The 16,196-nt window shown below is 37.8% G+C and overlaps 1 protein-coding gene across 2 annotated transcripts; it reads left to right on the top strand.

Annotated features, from left to right (window-relative positions):
- Nucleotides 1-2,708: 2,708 nt before the first annotated feature.
- On the top strand, nt 2,709-16,179 carry LOC149021641 (plant intracellular Ras-group-related LRR protein 3-like). 2 transcript variants are annotated; one of them, XM_089149862.1, is made up of 4 exons: nt 2,709-2,991; nt 3,248-4,025; nt 14,796-14,962; nt 15,058-16,179. In XM_089149862.1, the coding sequence occupies exons 2-4, from the start codon at nt 3,300-3,302 to the stop codon at nt 15,680-15,682; spliced, it is 1,518 nt and encodes a 505-aa protein (XP_089005988.1). In that variant the 5' UTR covers nt 2,709-2,991; nt 3,248-3,299; the 3' UTR covers nt 15,683-16,179. The 2 variants fall into 2 exon arrangements, with proteins under 2 accessions (XP_089005988.1, XP_089005987.1); XM_089149861.1 differs by having other exon boundaries at nt 3,128-4,025.
- The last annotated feature ends 17 nt before the right edge of the window (nt 16,180-16,196 follow it).

The following is a 16,196-nucleotide window of genomic DNA, read 5'->3' as shown; positions in this document are numbered from 1 at the left end:
TTCAATAAGAATTTTTTATTTTATTTTATTTGAATTATAACGATAATATGTGTATATGTAAAACCTGGAATAAAAATTGTTACACAGAGACATAACCAAGTAAAATAGAAATTATAATATAGAACGACATGTGAAGTTTTGAGTAGTAGATCTGTGATAAAAGAAGAAATACACAAATAACTATATCTATATGTGCTTAATAAATACAACCCCTTGTATAGACTTCAATTGTATTTTACGAATTTTACTAATAAATGGGTGATTTTTTTTTCTTCTTTGTTCTTTGTTCATGCGAGTCTTTTTTTTTTTTTTTTTATTTAATCAACTCTATATTCTTCTTGATTATTCTATTTTTATTCCATTCATAAAAAGTAGGTCCAATCTCAAATCCATTTTTATTTAATTGAAATTCACCCAACCCAAGTATGGATCACAAACCCGATTTGAGCTTTTGTCTTCCTCTTTGCAAAACTTGCCTAGTGTTGGAAATCCTAATTTTTACCAAAGATAAAAAGAAGAACACTCAAATCTTCTCCTTCTCCTTCTCCTTCTCCTTACCGCTGCTGTGATGGCACAAGTTGTTTCAGGTAGGGCTGAAGCTCTTGTTATGGCTGTTTCTCCTCCATTAGTGATGTTTAACCCAAAGCCATTTCTCAAAAGATGCATAAGAGAAGAATAAACAGAGAAAATAAATGAGAGAAAAATGAATGTTCAAATTTTTTCGTATGAACAGGGAGACCAAGAGATATAAATAGAGAATACTGAACACCAAGTTTGAAAGAGAAGCAGAAGAGAGAATAAAAAGGCAAAGCAGAGCAGAAGAAGAGATAATAGCCGAGGGAAGACAATGATCGATTCTTATCCGTAAAATAAGAAAACTAATCTGGGTTTTCTTTCTTTTGACGAAACCTTTCATTTTCTTCTCAAAATCATATCTTCTTTCAAATTTTTTTGGTGCTGGGTGCTCTCTCTACGTCAATTATAGTTCTTGTGGTGAGTAATATTTGCCCTTTGCGAATTAAGCGAATAACTTTGATTGATAACATCTTCAACTCTTGCACGTTTTGCAGAGATGAAGACGGTGGCAGATTTTATATTTCAAATTGGGTTTGCAATTACATGGGGTTGGGTGGGTTTGTTGTAATTTTATTTATTTAAAAATTCAAAAAGTTCTTTTTTATTAATCAATTTTATCTTTTCTTAATAAACACTTAAATTGTCAATAAGTGTTTCTCTTGGGAGGCTAGTTTGGTAGCTACCAAATGAACATTAAAGAGAAGGGATGTGTTTCTTGGAGACAATCCTTAATGGTGTCTTTTACTTTTTTTATATAAAGGTACAAGGGATTGTTTATTCGGGTTACACATTGTTTTGAAGTTGTTTTTAAACTTGTGTCGATAACGGATTGGTGAAAATAGTTTTCAGATCCCTTAATTGATCGTTACAGAGTGCACTGTCTACGATGGATGGGTTGATTGATCTTGGGGGTGAAAACGCTCTTAGAATCCATGTGCACTATTCAGGGCGTTTAAATACCTTAAAGAAAATGTCGAACACCATCGACACGTCCCAACTCCGTCAACTTTGTTCGAGTATCACTTGATGGATGTGCGCAACAGTGTTTTTTCGATAAAAAGACTATTCATGCCATTTGAAAGAAATAAATTTTATATACAATACTTGTTATTCTGTGTTGTCTTATACAGTGGCCTTGACATCATATTTTATACAGAAGTTTCAACTTTTAAATAGAGTAAAATTAATGGTCTTAAAAGCCGATTCAATCTGAACCCAAGATACTACTCCAAACCAAACCAATTCAAACTCTAACCACGCTAACCTAAAACTGAATCAAAGCATAAATTTTGTTGGCAATGCTTATTTGAATTTAATGCTTTCAACATCAAACTCATTCATTCTTTAAAAAAAAAAAAAAAAATGGCCATTGAAGGGTAGATCATGTGGTAATAGCATTTCAACAAATGTCACGAACCTAAGTTTTCTTAAAATATATGTAATAGTCTCTATCACCTAGGTTGCGTTTGTTTGCTAAAATAAAGCTGGGGTGGGAAAAATGGATGGAAAAAGTATTGAAATAAACAATTTTTTTTTCTTTAAAAGTGTATATTGGTTGGTTGCTTGAGGTGGAAAAGTGAGAGACAAGTTTACTTGAATTAATGAAACTTGTTTGGTGAGGTGTGATCTAATCAAATTTGTTTGATGTTTTGAAAAAGTTTGGAAAAGTAAAAAATGAGACCCACTACCATTACTTTTTCACAAATTTCTTTTTTCTTTTTCACTCTAAGACTTTTTTGCAAACAAACGCCCAAAAAAACTTGACTTAATTTCAAAGAAATTTAAAAAAGAAAAAAATCCTTCCCTACGCCACTTTCTGTTTTTCATTTTTTTTTTTTCCGTTTTCTTTTTTCTTTTTAAACTCACTGCCATGGGTTCCCTATATGTTTTTTTTTTTAACCCCATCTTTGCAAACAAACGCAGTACTAAAGAAAAAACTAAAAGACTATTAATTTCCAAAAAGAAAAAATAATATAAAAAATCCAAAAGACCAAAACCTAAACGAGATGAGACCAATGCATTGACATCCCTAACACGGACGTTCCAAAAGATATCCAACCACATAGACTAAGGATAAGGGAGGCATGCCTTACACGTATCATCTTTTTGTTTTCTCCTCCTTTTCTGAAAACAAGAAGAGAATCGTTTTCCTTTTTTTTTTTTTGGCTAAGACGTTGCTTATAAGCAAAACTGACGGCTTAACTAGTAATGAACCCTAAAATAATGCTTCAAGCGACTTGCAATTGCTAGAAACTCCCACATGAGTCAATCATCCCGTCGCCTTGGTCAGGCACCATCAGCCCCAACTCACTAAACCTAACCTAACCTTATCGTAAAAGATCAAATCATCCAGTCAGCAGAGTGTAGAAGACGAAGCTCCAATCGTCAGCAAAACGAAAGCAATCGTAGTTGCAGGTATATTTCTTCTTCTGGTCTTCCCAACTTCCTCTTGAACTTGACTCAAGACTTCATTCTGGTTGGTTACCAAAAGAAAATTAAAAAAAAGACTCACTGCTTCATTCTGCTGCGGAACCGGAATACTGACCCACAGAGACAAAGATGCTGACGTCATCAAGATTTATGCCTCTGATTCTTTATTAGAGTTCAAGTTCTAGAAAGCCCTACCATGGGTTCTAATCCTGTAGTTTGATTCCTGCTGTTTTTGTTCTAGAAATCGTCTCAACACTCCAAATTGTGTGTTCAATAATCTACCAATTGCTGATATGGATCCATCGCCGACGAACTTTCCAGTTCTGTCTTACAGATCGGCTCCCTTATCAGGGACCGTCACCAGTTCCGGCGCCGTGCATGTCGATATCGAGCAACCACCGTTGCCGGTGATGGAGCAGATGCCCCCTTTGAAGGACTCAGAGCTCCTTGCCGCGATGAAAAAGGCCGTCGCTGAGGTTGCACAGATTCGATCGGTCCTCCAGTCACTCGGTGAACGCCCTGATCACGAGGCAATCGACCTTGCCAAGGCTAAGATCTATGAAATCGATTCTAATCTCTCCAAGCAGCTTGAGGAGATCGTCATGGAGCCTTGCCCCGAGGGCGTGGATCGGTTGGACTGGAGGGCTCAGCTGGCGGAGAAAGAGAAACAAGCTCGGCTAGCAGCCGAGAAGGTGAAGAGCGTCTACAAGGCGGTGGTGCAGTTGGATGAGATGCACCAGGCTTACGAGAAGCTATTGAGGGATGCGGAGGACAAGCTGATCAATATGTATCGATCTGCCACTCCCGAACCGGAGGATGGAGACTCTCAAGCTCAGGATGATGTGTCATCGCCAGTAGATGAGGAAGTGAATGAGGCTGTTGTTGCTGTCTTGCAAGAGGCGTCGGTGAAGGAATTGAACAAGGTTGAGCTCAAGGGGCGTCACTTGAGGTTTCTCCCTGAGGAGTTCGGGAAAATTCGTGGTTTGGTCTCTCTCGATCTTTCTAGCAATCAACTCGAGGTTAGATATTCTATTTCTGCCTCTCTTTCAGCATCGATACTGAACCATCATGAAAGGTAGCTTAGAGAGATGATGGATCAATTAGGAAGAAACTGGACGGCAAAAAATCCCATGCTTACCATACCCGTGCACTGGATGGTTGAAGTCTGATTAATTTCTTATGCATGCTGCATTTGGCAATGGATTTTTTCTTCAAAAACTGGAGATTTCGAATGGAACACCACATAAAATTTCAATCCCCTGATCCTGAGACCTGTCACGATCATTTCGTATAGGCTGAATCTGCTTATATTCTGTAGCAATTTCTTTAGGGAAAATTGTTTTTGACTCACCTCTAATAAAATCTAATCTGCTCTTCTAAAGATTCTCTCAACTAGAAGTAGGAATAAAGAACGAAGCAACGGGAAGGATTGTAAAAATCTTCGAAGATCATCTAAAATGCAAGTTGTTTGGATGCACGCAGACGTAAATGCTATCTTATATGTTATTATCTAATCTTTTTTGAATTTCATTCATACCTTAGATTAGAAGATCTGTCCCTTTTGAATAAAGGAGCCCAATAAAATCAAAGCTTCTTGTGAGGTTTTGAATTAGAAACATTCAGAATCGTGGATAAACATAGAATATATAACCCCTAACCCGTCAAGCTGACCATGCAGGTTGCTTCCTGCTTCCAGCTCTATATTAGTTGTATTAACATAGGATCATTGATATGAACATGCATCTTCATTAAGAGCAACACAAGAAAAAAATTGATGGTAAAAATTTCTTTTCCAACTCTTTTTTTTGGTTGGGGTTGGGGGGGGAGGAAGGGTTGAGGACATGTTGTCAAGGCTACCAAGTAAGATGAGGCGATAGAGGACAACGAAAATCAAGGGGACACCATGTTGCCCTAACCCAAAAATGGGCCTAGGCACCTAGGTGGACACCTTAACAACCATGGTTGAGGATTGCCAGCCAATGTGTTTGGGGCTTTTAGAGCTTGAGTGTAGAGGCTGACACTTCTATTGGTGTGGATGGGTGAGTAAAACACTGAGTAAGACGTGTTTGGTTGCATGCTTTTCCTGGCTTAGGTTATGAACTTGAGGACAATTGAAAAGTTTAAAGCAGCTTCTCTCTTTATTTATTCATTTAGATGTCTGCATACAGTCAGGAAAAAGGTTCCTGTATTTGGTTTGTCTTTCTATCTAAAGTCCTAGACCTTATATTCTCTATAAGTATAACTTGGTCATTGTTGCTATTTCTTTTCCCACTTTATGTTTTCCGTTATTTGTTTATTTAGATGTATGTATGCTGGAAGGAAATTTGCTCCCTCGTTTTGATTACAATTCTACCTGTCAGATTTCTTTTATCTTCGGGGACATTCTATGTTCTAGAACTGTTGAGTTGCTTATTGTTGTTATTTTCTTCCAGATTTTCTCTTTATGTATATTACTTTTGAGTGCTCATATATTCTTGGGAAAATTACAAGTCTCAAAAATGAGTTTTAGTTGTGGATGTGCTTCTAGCACAATGAGTAGCAGCCTCTATATGGAGGCATAAAGTCCAAGGAGATCATGGGTTCAGTCCTTTGTTCCTACCACACCTTTCCCTTCCCCTCTCCCATTGCCCTAGGGCCTGTGGCCCCCATTTACTGTGACTAGCATCAAAATGCCCCCCCCCCCCCCCCAAAAAAAAAAAAATCGCAAAGTTGGCTCGAATTTTACTTCAACTGAAGTACACGAAGAAAAACAAAAATAGATGAAGGAGAAGTTCAAAAACAGTGTGTGCCTATGTTTTTTTGGCATTTCCACCTAGATTCGTAGGAACTTGCATTGGAGTTGTAGCCTTGCATGCGGGAGTACTTGGATGCCTATATGCAATTGCTCCTTCAGCTGATCCTTCCAGCTCACGACCCATGTGTTGTCATTGATGCTGACTTTGTCAAAGACAAGGAAAGCTGAGACTAGAATCTCAAGTAGGAGAGGTATTACTTCTCTGTACTGGGTGGTGTTTCTCAACTGGTCCAATGTTTAATGTTGTCCCATATTTTACCAGCAGCTTCATATTTCCTGCTTCAAGAGCCATTGTGTTGCAGTAGGAACCCGAGGAACCTTCCCTGCCTGCCACATACTCGACCAAATCACTTTGTCTTTGTTACTTGTGAGCTTCAGAGAGAGAAGCTGCCCAAATTTTCCAGTAATCAGAGCAAGGTAGTTCAAGGACTTGGTTTTATGGAACTAAAATTCAAGAAAAGAAACCCTTCCCATCTCAACAGACAATTACTATAAAAAAAATGTGACTTTTGGTACTGAAACCTTGGAACCTGTTAAATGCAGTCCAATAGGAGAGGATCCTGGAGTGGGTGATGACTCAACCCAGCCTATTTTCTGTATAGTTATGGGTGATTTTCTTTTCTAAATTGGAATCTTCTCATTGGTTTGAAGGAGATTTTGCTGATAAAAGAAAAAATTTGTAATTGGTACATTGTAGCTGGGATGCTACTGCTGGAACTTTTGACTGGAATGACCTTGAATTGAACCCTGTGATTCTGTTCTGGAGAAGGTTTAGCTAACTGGGATTGATATCCCTATTTGAAGTAGAGTTGCTGAAACCCTAGCTAGCATGTTCGATGGAGGTTTGAATCTAACCAAAGCCTCTGAGTGTGATTCTCTAGTTTGACTATGAACCTTAGATTTACATTAGTCAATTGTTCAGTTTATTTTTGGTTATTTATGTATTCTGTTCACTGTTCAGTGCTTTTGTCTGATTTATTGTGTCGTTAAGAGATCCTACCTGGGGTTAGGTCATTCCCAACTTTAACAAATGTCAGTCTAAAGATTCTCTCTAATCTCTTGCCGGAGAAGAAAATGTTTTGCCCATTGGAGAATACATTATGGGCTAGTGTATCTGGCCAGCTACAAAGTTTGTAACGTGAGAAACTTTAATGGGTCCCAAGTTTCATGAACAAGTAGGTAGACCCCTTGATTAGGTCCTTATTGCAATGAGGAGATTAAATTAGAAATTTCTTTTGGGGGGTAAATAACTGGAAACAGTTTTTCTAACTCACTGCAGGCCTTTGAGATTAAGGTAGAACACTGGTGGAATGTGCTAATTGGGTGGCAAACACATCCTCAAAACTTGATCAAAATTTGACAGTTGGATATGAAGTTATTGGTACAGAGATGGCAAAGATTCTAAACCAGGAATAAAATGTGAAAGTGTGTAAACAGAGATTAATAATATGAGTTAATAGCTGTACTAGAAATCCCAAAAGATAGCTGGTTAGAGAACTAAGAAATAAAAGTTTAAGAGTTTTTGTCATGCTGCCCACTTAAGTTGGGCCTAAACTCTGTTCTGCCTACTTATGTGGCCAATATTACATGCTGTCACACTAGTGAATTTGAGAAATTATAAGTTGCCCACTGTTAGTTTTCTGTTAAAGTTGAATTTGGAATTGACCATTTTGCCCATGGGTTGAATAGAAATATAAGTTTTTTTTTCTTCTTTTTTCAATTATGAAACTCCATTTAATTTTCCAAATTTACAAACAGAACTCCCTGTTCACTCAAGAGCCACCGGCGCTGGAAAACCCTAGAATGACCTAGTTGAAGCTTGGAAGAAGGTGGTCGATGCCATTCATGCCAAGGGCTCTTTGATATTTGAGAAACAGTGCTACCTGTGAGTTAAGAAAAACCCAACCAAGAGCTGAAAAAATGTTGAGCAGCAAGGTCTTATGGTGGTGATTAATGTGGTTAGAAAAAGCTAAAAGTTCAACGTTTTACTTCGCGAGGGTCACTTAACAACAGCTTTAATGGTGGTTGTGTTGAAAATGCGGAAACGTCGATTGAAATCTATGGGTCTCTGTTATTGGTTACTTGCCATGAAATTAATTATCTAAAACAAGAAACAGCATTGCAGTCTCTGTTGCAATGAAAAACTTTTTACCTTTTTGGGTTTTAAGGGTAAAAGGTGAATCGTCTGCTGTAGGAGCAAACCTCTCAAAATTGAAAAAAGCCGGATTATAATTCCGTTTGTTCTGCATCTCCAAAGTTGTGAGTGAAGTGAGTGAGAGGGGTTTGGCTATTGGAAGGGGTCAATAATGTAATTTGATAGGGTAAGGGCATTTGAGTCTTAACAAATTTCAAAATTTGAAAACTTAACAGTCAAAGGTCAAAAAGTAACAGTGGGTAACTTATAATTTCTCAAATTCACTAGTGTGGGCAGCATGTAATATTGGCCACATAAGTGGGCAAACCAGAGGTTAGGCCCAACTTAAGTGGGCAGCATGAAAAAACCTCTAAAAGTTACTAAATTGGGACGTGTTGGAAAACAGTAAGAAAGGTTAGCTAACCCTGTAGCAGTGGCACCATGCACAGGTCTGAAATGAAGGTATACAATTCAAACAGCAGAACGTAAAGCTCAGATGTATATTGGTAGAAACAAGGAAATGAACAATCAACAACAGTAGAACAGCATACCAGTTGCAAAGAACAATGAAAATAGAGATTAAGAGCCAATAGAGAAGAAGGGAAGGGGTATGTTGGTTCCACTGACTAGAACATGACCTCACTAATTTCTGCCTTGAAATCTAGCTAAGCTTTTCTCTCTCTTAGAGCATATGTCTTTACACTCACTTGCACAAAAGCCTTAAATACATTTTACTCATTATATCATTATTTTAATGTTGAGTTGGTATGCTTCAATACCCTAGATTAATAATGACGTTTGGACCCTTGGTCTAGAATTGGGTCGAAATGTATTTTTGTTCGCCAGTCTCCCGTACAACGAAATTAGACTGAACTTAGTGACCATCATAATTTTCTGTACCCGGAGGTACTAAAAGGTCAACCTAGAAGTAGACTGGATAAGTAGATCACAAGGTGCAACTCTCTAACTAAGGCCCATTATTCTAAGTTTACTATATAAATGATATTATATGTGTGTTGACTAATGGTTTAGATGATGAAATGTTGCAAAAGAAGAGGGTGTACGAGAGTGGTATCATGATATTGAAATTGGAGGCAATGGTGATTACACCTATCAAGGATAGATATCACCATGAAGAGAGATATAAATTGAGGTGTCAAGAAAATAGAAAAAATAAGTTATAGGTGTCACAAGGGAAGGAGTGAGAGAGAAAAGAGGGACACTTAAGTGTATAAGTGTCACTTAATTATCATTAGTAAAGTGATAAAGTACTAAAATATAAGAGAAGAGGTGTAGTGTATTGACACCTAGCAAGGAGGGTGTCAATAGTTATCTTAGGTGTCAATAAGAGAGAGAAAATGTCAATAGTTATCTTAGGTGTCAATAAGAGAGAGAAAATGAAGAAGAAAAAAAATGAATGAGGGTCAAGTATGGGATGAGATGTCAAAGCTAAGAAATGAGTAATTATTAAGGAAATATGTATATAATAATAATTGAAAGTAGAAGTTTGAAGAAGAAAGTTGAAGTTTGAAGAAGAAAGTTGAAATTTGAAGAAAAAAGTAGAAATTTGAAGAAGAAAGTAGAAGTTTGAAGAAAGTAGTAGAAGTTTGAAGAAATTTGAAGAAAGAAAAAAATTGTTATTTTATTTGTATTAATTAGTTTGCAATTTGAATGAATCTCTTCATTTGTATGGTGTAATTTCTTATATAGACGATTGAGTGGGGGGTTTTTGCGTGGAGAGAAATTGGAGAAAGAAAGAGGAGAGAGAGAGAGAGAGGGGAGAGAGAGGGAGAGAGAGAGAGAGGAGCAACGATAGGGAAAAGAGTGACATAGAAGTTTGAAGAAAGAAAAAAAATTGTTATTTTATTTGTATTAATTGGTTTACAATCATTATAAATAGGAAGGTATCTCCCCCTTTGTAGGGTGTAATTTCTTATGTAAATCATAGAGTGGAGGTTTTTGCATAGATAGAAATTTGAGAAAGAAAGAGGAGTAGAGAGAGAGAGGAGAGAGAAAGAGAGTTAAAGAGAGAAGAAGGGAGTTTGTTTGAGAGAGAAGGAAGAGAGAATCGAGAGAGAGTAGAAAATACATGAAATTGCAGTAGATTCAAAGAAAAATTTGAGAGAGAGGAGGAACAATGAAAGTTGAGTGAGAAAATTATAGAAGGGATGTAGAGATATTGAATCAACACAATACTCAGATTTGGGGGCAAGATTCATTCCTATTTATAAGGATTGCAAACCAATTAATACAAATAAAATAACAAATTTTTTCTTCAAATTTCTACTACTTCCTCCAAACTTCTGCTTTCTTCAAATTTCTACTTTCTTTTTCAAACTTCTACTTTCTTCTTCAAACTTCTACTTTTAGTTATTATTTTTTCTATATTTTCTTAGTAATTACTCCTCTCTTAGCTTTGGCATCTCATGCCACACTTGTCCCTCATTCATTTTTTCTTCTTCATTTTCTCTCTCTTGTTGACACCTAAGTTGATGATTGATACCCTCCTTGTTAGGTGTTAACACACTACACATCTTCTATTATATTTTATTACTTTATCACTTGGCTAATGATAATTGGGTGACACTTATGCACTTAGGTGTCACTCTTTTCTCTCTCATTCCTTCCCTTGTTACACATAATTTACTTTTTCTATTTTCTTGACACCTCAATTTCTCTCTCTCTTCATGGTGATACCCATTCTTGTTGGGTGTAATCATCATAGCCCTTCAATTCCAATCTCATGATACCACTTTCCTACACCACTTTCTCTTGCCACATTTCATCAGCTAAATCATTGGTCAACATACATATAATATCATTTATATAGTAAAATTAAAATAATGAGCCTTAATTAGAGAGTTGTAGGCCCACCTTGTGGTCTACCTATTTGGTTTATTTCAAGGTTAACCTTTTAGTATCTCCGAGTGCAGAAAATTATAATGGTCATTGAGTTTAGTCTAATTTCGCCGTACGGGAGACCAACGGATGAAAATACGTTTCGACCTAGTTATAGACCAATGGTCCAAACATCACTATTAATTTAGGGTATTGGAGCATGCCAACGCAATATTAAAATAATATAATGAGATGCGGGGCATCACATCCATCCCTCCTTAAAATAAATTTCGTCTTCGAAATTTGCATACCTCATCAAGCAAATAGTTAGGGATATCAGGTCCTCATGTTGAATTCAAGTTCCCGCGAAGCTTCTTGACCTGTGTGATTGCTCCACGATACTTTCACCAAGTGAGTCTTGTTCCTTAATTTCTTCTTTGATCATTGTAATATCTCAATCGGTTTCATTTCAAACGAGATCTTCCTTCAACATTAGTGGTTCATATTGCAACACGTGTGGGATCTGCTACATATTTCTTCAACATCATGGAAAACATCATGTATGTTAGACAAATATGGAGGTAGAGCAAGTCTCTATGCCATTGTTCTGACTCTTTCTAAAATCTCAAATGGTCCCACATACCTGAGACTTAGTTTTTCCTTTCTAGTCAATGGGTATGTTGGTCCCATTGACTAGATGATGGCTTCACTAATTAATTTCTGCCATGAAATCTAGCTAAATCTTCTCTCTCTCACAGCATGTGTCCATACCATGGAACGCAATTTCGCCGACATTCGGCGAAATATCGCCGACTTCGCGTTTCGGTGAACACGAACGATAGCTCCGGCGACGAGATTTCGGGATATCGCCGGAATCGGCGATATCTCGCCTTTGCGTTTATCGGCGTTTCGTTGCTGTGGGCCGCGCGGTCTCCGCGTGTGTCCCATGCTTGCGGTTGGTGTAGCATTTTTGGTGTTCCTAGAGAGAGGAGAAAAGAGAAAATGAAAGAAAGAAAGCTTGGTGTTGGTTTGCTCAGTTCTTGAGAAATAGTTGCGAAGAGGAAAATAGTTCAAAGATAGTTGCGGGGGAGTGTTGCGGGACTTGTTTGGGCGGAGTGGGAGGAGGGTATTTTGTTTGCACTTTAAACTTTGAATCATGGAACGCAGTTTCGCCGAAATTCGCCCATTTCGCCAGAGGGCGAATTAAAAATGGGAGCGAAACCGATATTTCAGGATTTCGCCGGAAAATCGACGATTTTCCGGCAAACTAAGTTTTCGGCGAGATTTGTCGATTTTCTGGCGAATTTCGAATTTTTTCACTTACTCGTCAACGACTCAAACCATTTTAACATCGTTGCTGCCGGATCGTTGAGTGAAACAAGCAGCAGCGGCTGCTGCTACTTTCGCCGGAAAGGAGAAGAAGAAGAAGAAAGAAAGCTGCTGCCGGATCGTTGAAGTAGAAAACAAGCAGCAGCGGCTGCTGCTACTTTCGCCGGAAAGGAGAAGAAGAAGAAGAGAAAGATTGGTTGTTGAAGCATCGAACCAGGGTTCTAGTTGTTGCTGCTGCTTTGATTATTTCAGATAAAATTTCCGGCGATCCTGTAGCATGGCTAGAGGACTGCTTCGCTCTTGAAAACCTTGAGTACGACTTCTTTCACACCTGTATTTGCCCTGCAATCCCTGAAATTTACATTCCATGCTTTCGTTTTGTAGCGGGTTGCATCGCAGGGCGCGCGAGACTTGCATAGCAAGGCTCCACCGCCATTCGTAGCTTTTTAGGAAGACTTTTTTATCAAACAAAAACAAAAGACAAAGCATTAACTATATATGGGACCCATCACTTTCTCTTACATACCACTTACATACCACGTGAACTCAAAATTTGATTTGATAGTGAGTCAGTGACTTTGGGTTGATCGAAATGAATATTGAAATTTGGAAGAGATCGAGAGTTGAGTTTCGAGCGAATAATGGCGATATTTCGCCAGTTCGCCCGGTTCGCCGGGTAGCGAACCCGGCGAACCGAGCGAACTTTCGTTCCTTGCTTTGAATATCAATTTATTATTATTTTCAAATGACTGATTAATGACTGATTGATGTATTGCAACTTTTGCAAGGATATTTAATACTTTTTTATTAGCTTTTGAACTTTCACATTTATGGTGCATAGGGACTCGTACTCGATGTTTGACATATTTGCTTTTTAAATACTTTTATTAGGGAAGTGGAGCTGTACATTGCTGTAAAGGTCTTTTCATATATTTTTATTATTTTTTATTAAACGAAATTGCATTTAGAGGTAGCGAAATCTCGCCGATATTTCGGCGAGATTTCGCCATATCGCCCAGTTCGCTGGGTAGCGAACCCAGCGAACTGGGCGAACATTCGTTCCCTGGTCCATACACTCACATGCTCAAAGCATTTGTTCAATCTAAATGGAGTGTGCCAAAGTGGAAAGTTAGAACCAATGAAGAAAAAGAAGAGATATGTTGGTCTCACTGACTACAAGTTAGCCTCTCACCAATCTCCACTATGGAATCCAGTCAAGATTTTCCTTCTTTGACAGCATGGTTTTTTACACTCACATGCACAGAGCAATCATTCAATATAAATGGAGAGTGCCAAAGTCGAATGTTCAAGCATTAAATGTCAGTCTATGAGACTGCACATTAGGGGTCATAGTACCATAGACATGCATGGACATGTAGATGCATGCCAACAAACTGTGATGTATGTTGCTTAATAGGAAATGAGAGCTGATGTAGCCTACAATTTAGCAACTTTTGAAATAAGCAATGGATGCTCTCTACAACAGTAACAGCCTTAGCCTTGTGCAAACTTAATGGGGTTGGCTTCATTAAAGCACTCTCCATTATGTGGACGCCAAGTTTTAAAATTGTCTGTACTCTTAAACCTTTGAATAAACAAGCTGATCAACTTCTGAAAGAAGCATCGACTGCTTTCTCTGGAAGAAAAAAAACATATAGGAGTCTTAGTTAGAATAGCAGTTATTTGAAATTTTTACTTGTTGATAGCTATTTTATTACTAGTTAGTTTAGATTATTTTTGACATATTTGGAGTCAAACATTGGGACCATTCGGGCACATTAATTTATGAAATAAATAATTTAGTTTCCTAGATTTTGGCTTTGTGGATTCTGTGGTGTTACTTGGTGGATTTATTAGTGGAAAGAGTGTGTTTTTCATTTATTTTTGGTGGATTCCAGCCCCTTTTCCTACAATCATATCTGTTCGTTTATCTTTTGTCTATTTTTTCTCTTTCATTCAAGCTCCCAATCAGAATTTTAAACTCTCCATTCCTAACTTTCAGACTCGGGTCTAGTTGCTGGTTTGTATAATGGAAAATCTGCCATATCCAGAACTCAAGTTGTTCTTGATCTCAGATTAAAATTTCAGTTTCTACTCAAAATTCTAAATGCCTATTCGGTTCTGGTTTGCTAGTTCAATTCAAATTCTTTTATTATCCAATTCTTATTTTACTTGGGATAATTCTGATCTAGCTGTACAGCTTTGCTCTGACATTCAATTCCTATTTGAACTCTGTTTCATATTTCTGAAGTTTCCATTGATTCTGCAATTCTTGTGTTTCTGATCTAGCTGTACAGCTTTGCTTTGTATCCAAACTTCCAACCGTTAGAATGAATCAGACTTTACTGGCCTTCTCTACCGGTTGAGAGTAACCATTTGATTTTCAATTTCAAGCTTATCAGAAAAGTTCTATCAAGTTGCTAAATTTTCTTTAGTTATGGTTCTAGTTTTCAATTCCTGTGATTCTGTTAAGCCAATCTCCCACTAACATTTCCCTGGAAAATGCTAAATTTTTGGAATTGGACATGATGCTACTAATTCTGTATATAGTGAGATGTCAGAATTATGAAATTGCATCTCTCCAAAGATTTTATGTTTTATTTATGAATGATCAGGTTCGCTATTAGCGGTCTGGGATCCCAGAGATCAGATTCTTTTTCCTGATTTGTCTGAGTTGTTTGTGTGAGGAAACAGGTCATTCCCGATTCAATATGTGGACTAGAAAATCTTGAGGAGTTAAATCTTTCAAACAACATTTTGGTATCACTGCCAGATTCCATTGGACTGTTGACTAACCTAAAGATCCTTGATGTGTCAACAAATAAACTTCCAGCCCTACCTGATAGCATCTCACAATGCATGTAAGCCAACACCTTTGTGGTTCTTTCACTCCCTCCAAGAATTATGTCATCACCAACTTTTCCTAACTCTTTGTTTGTGGATTATTATGTTGCAGTTCATTGGTGGAGTTGGATGCAAGCTTCAATTCTCTGACGTACTTGCCCACAAAAATTGGGTATGGATTAATGAATCTGCAGAGGCTTTCAGTCCCTCTCAATAAGCTCCGATCTATACCAACTTCAATTTGTGAAATGAAGTCTCTGCGCCAGCTCGATGCCCATTTCAATGAGCTCCATAGTCTGCCACAAGCCATTGGGAAGTTGACAAATCTTGAGATCCTTAATCTGAGCAATAATTTCAGTGACCTGACAGAGCTTCCTGAGACATTTGGAGATCTGACAAATCTCAGGGAACTTGATCTCAGCAACAACCAGATTCATGCTCTTCCTGATACGTTTGGTCGGCTGGAGAATTTAACCAAGCTCAACTTGTTGGGGAACCCACTGGTCATTCCGCCAATGGAAATAGTGAATAAAGGAGTAGAGGCTGTCAAGGAATATATGGCGAAAAGGTGGCTTGACATCTTATTAGAGGAAGAACAAAAGAGCGCACAAGAAGCCAGCCAAGGTCAGCTTGGGTGGTTGACTCGCAGCACCTCCTGGTTGAACAAGTTTGTTACTGATTATCTTTCTCCCGGTGCAAGATCACCAAGGGATCCATACCTGGACCAGCAGTTATGATTATGGTCCTCTGGCTTGGCTTTTGTTGCTGTATATTTTTCACTTTTTTTTTTCTTTTTTCATTTTATGTACAGAATCACAATAGGATGTTGTGGTTTGTTAGATAAACTTGCTGATTGCTCAATGCAGTATTGAAAATTGGTTTAGTTCAAGCATCTTGCAGATGTTCAGAAGAACAACCATTCGCTATATGAATGCAACCTGTTGGGATGATAAGATCATAAAAAGATATGATGTTTGTGGTAGAAATAGGTATCTTATCTACTGGGACATGAAAAAGATTTGATGTTTGTGTGCTTTCATTTGAATCATTGGCTATACGTGCAAATGACTGTACATAGATTGGTATACAATTAATCATGAGGTTCAACTTGGATAAGCAGATAGGGCTTTGGCTTCCATTGGCTGTCTCTTCTGAGGATTTTTTTTTTTTTTTTGATACAAAGGGATAGGGATATTACATATGCCACCGGTAGGAGTTGAACTCAAGATCTCTCCACTCTCCACTGAGAAG

The sequence above is a fragment of the Hakea prostrata genome, chromosome 3 (genome assembly GCF_041222555.1).
Source record: "Hakea prostrata isolate BN-2017 chromosome 3, UWA_Hpros_2, whole genome shotgun sequence".
Taxonomy (NCBI): Eukaryota; Viridiplantae; Streptophyta; class Magnoliopsida; order Proteales; family Proteaceae; genus Hakea; species Hakea prostrata.
Note: the sequence above shows the minus strand (reverse complement) of the source record. Positions and strands in the feature narration are given on the sequence as shown.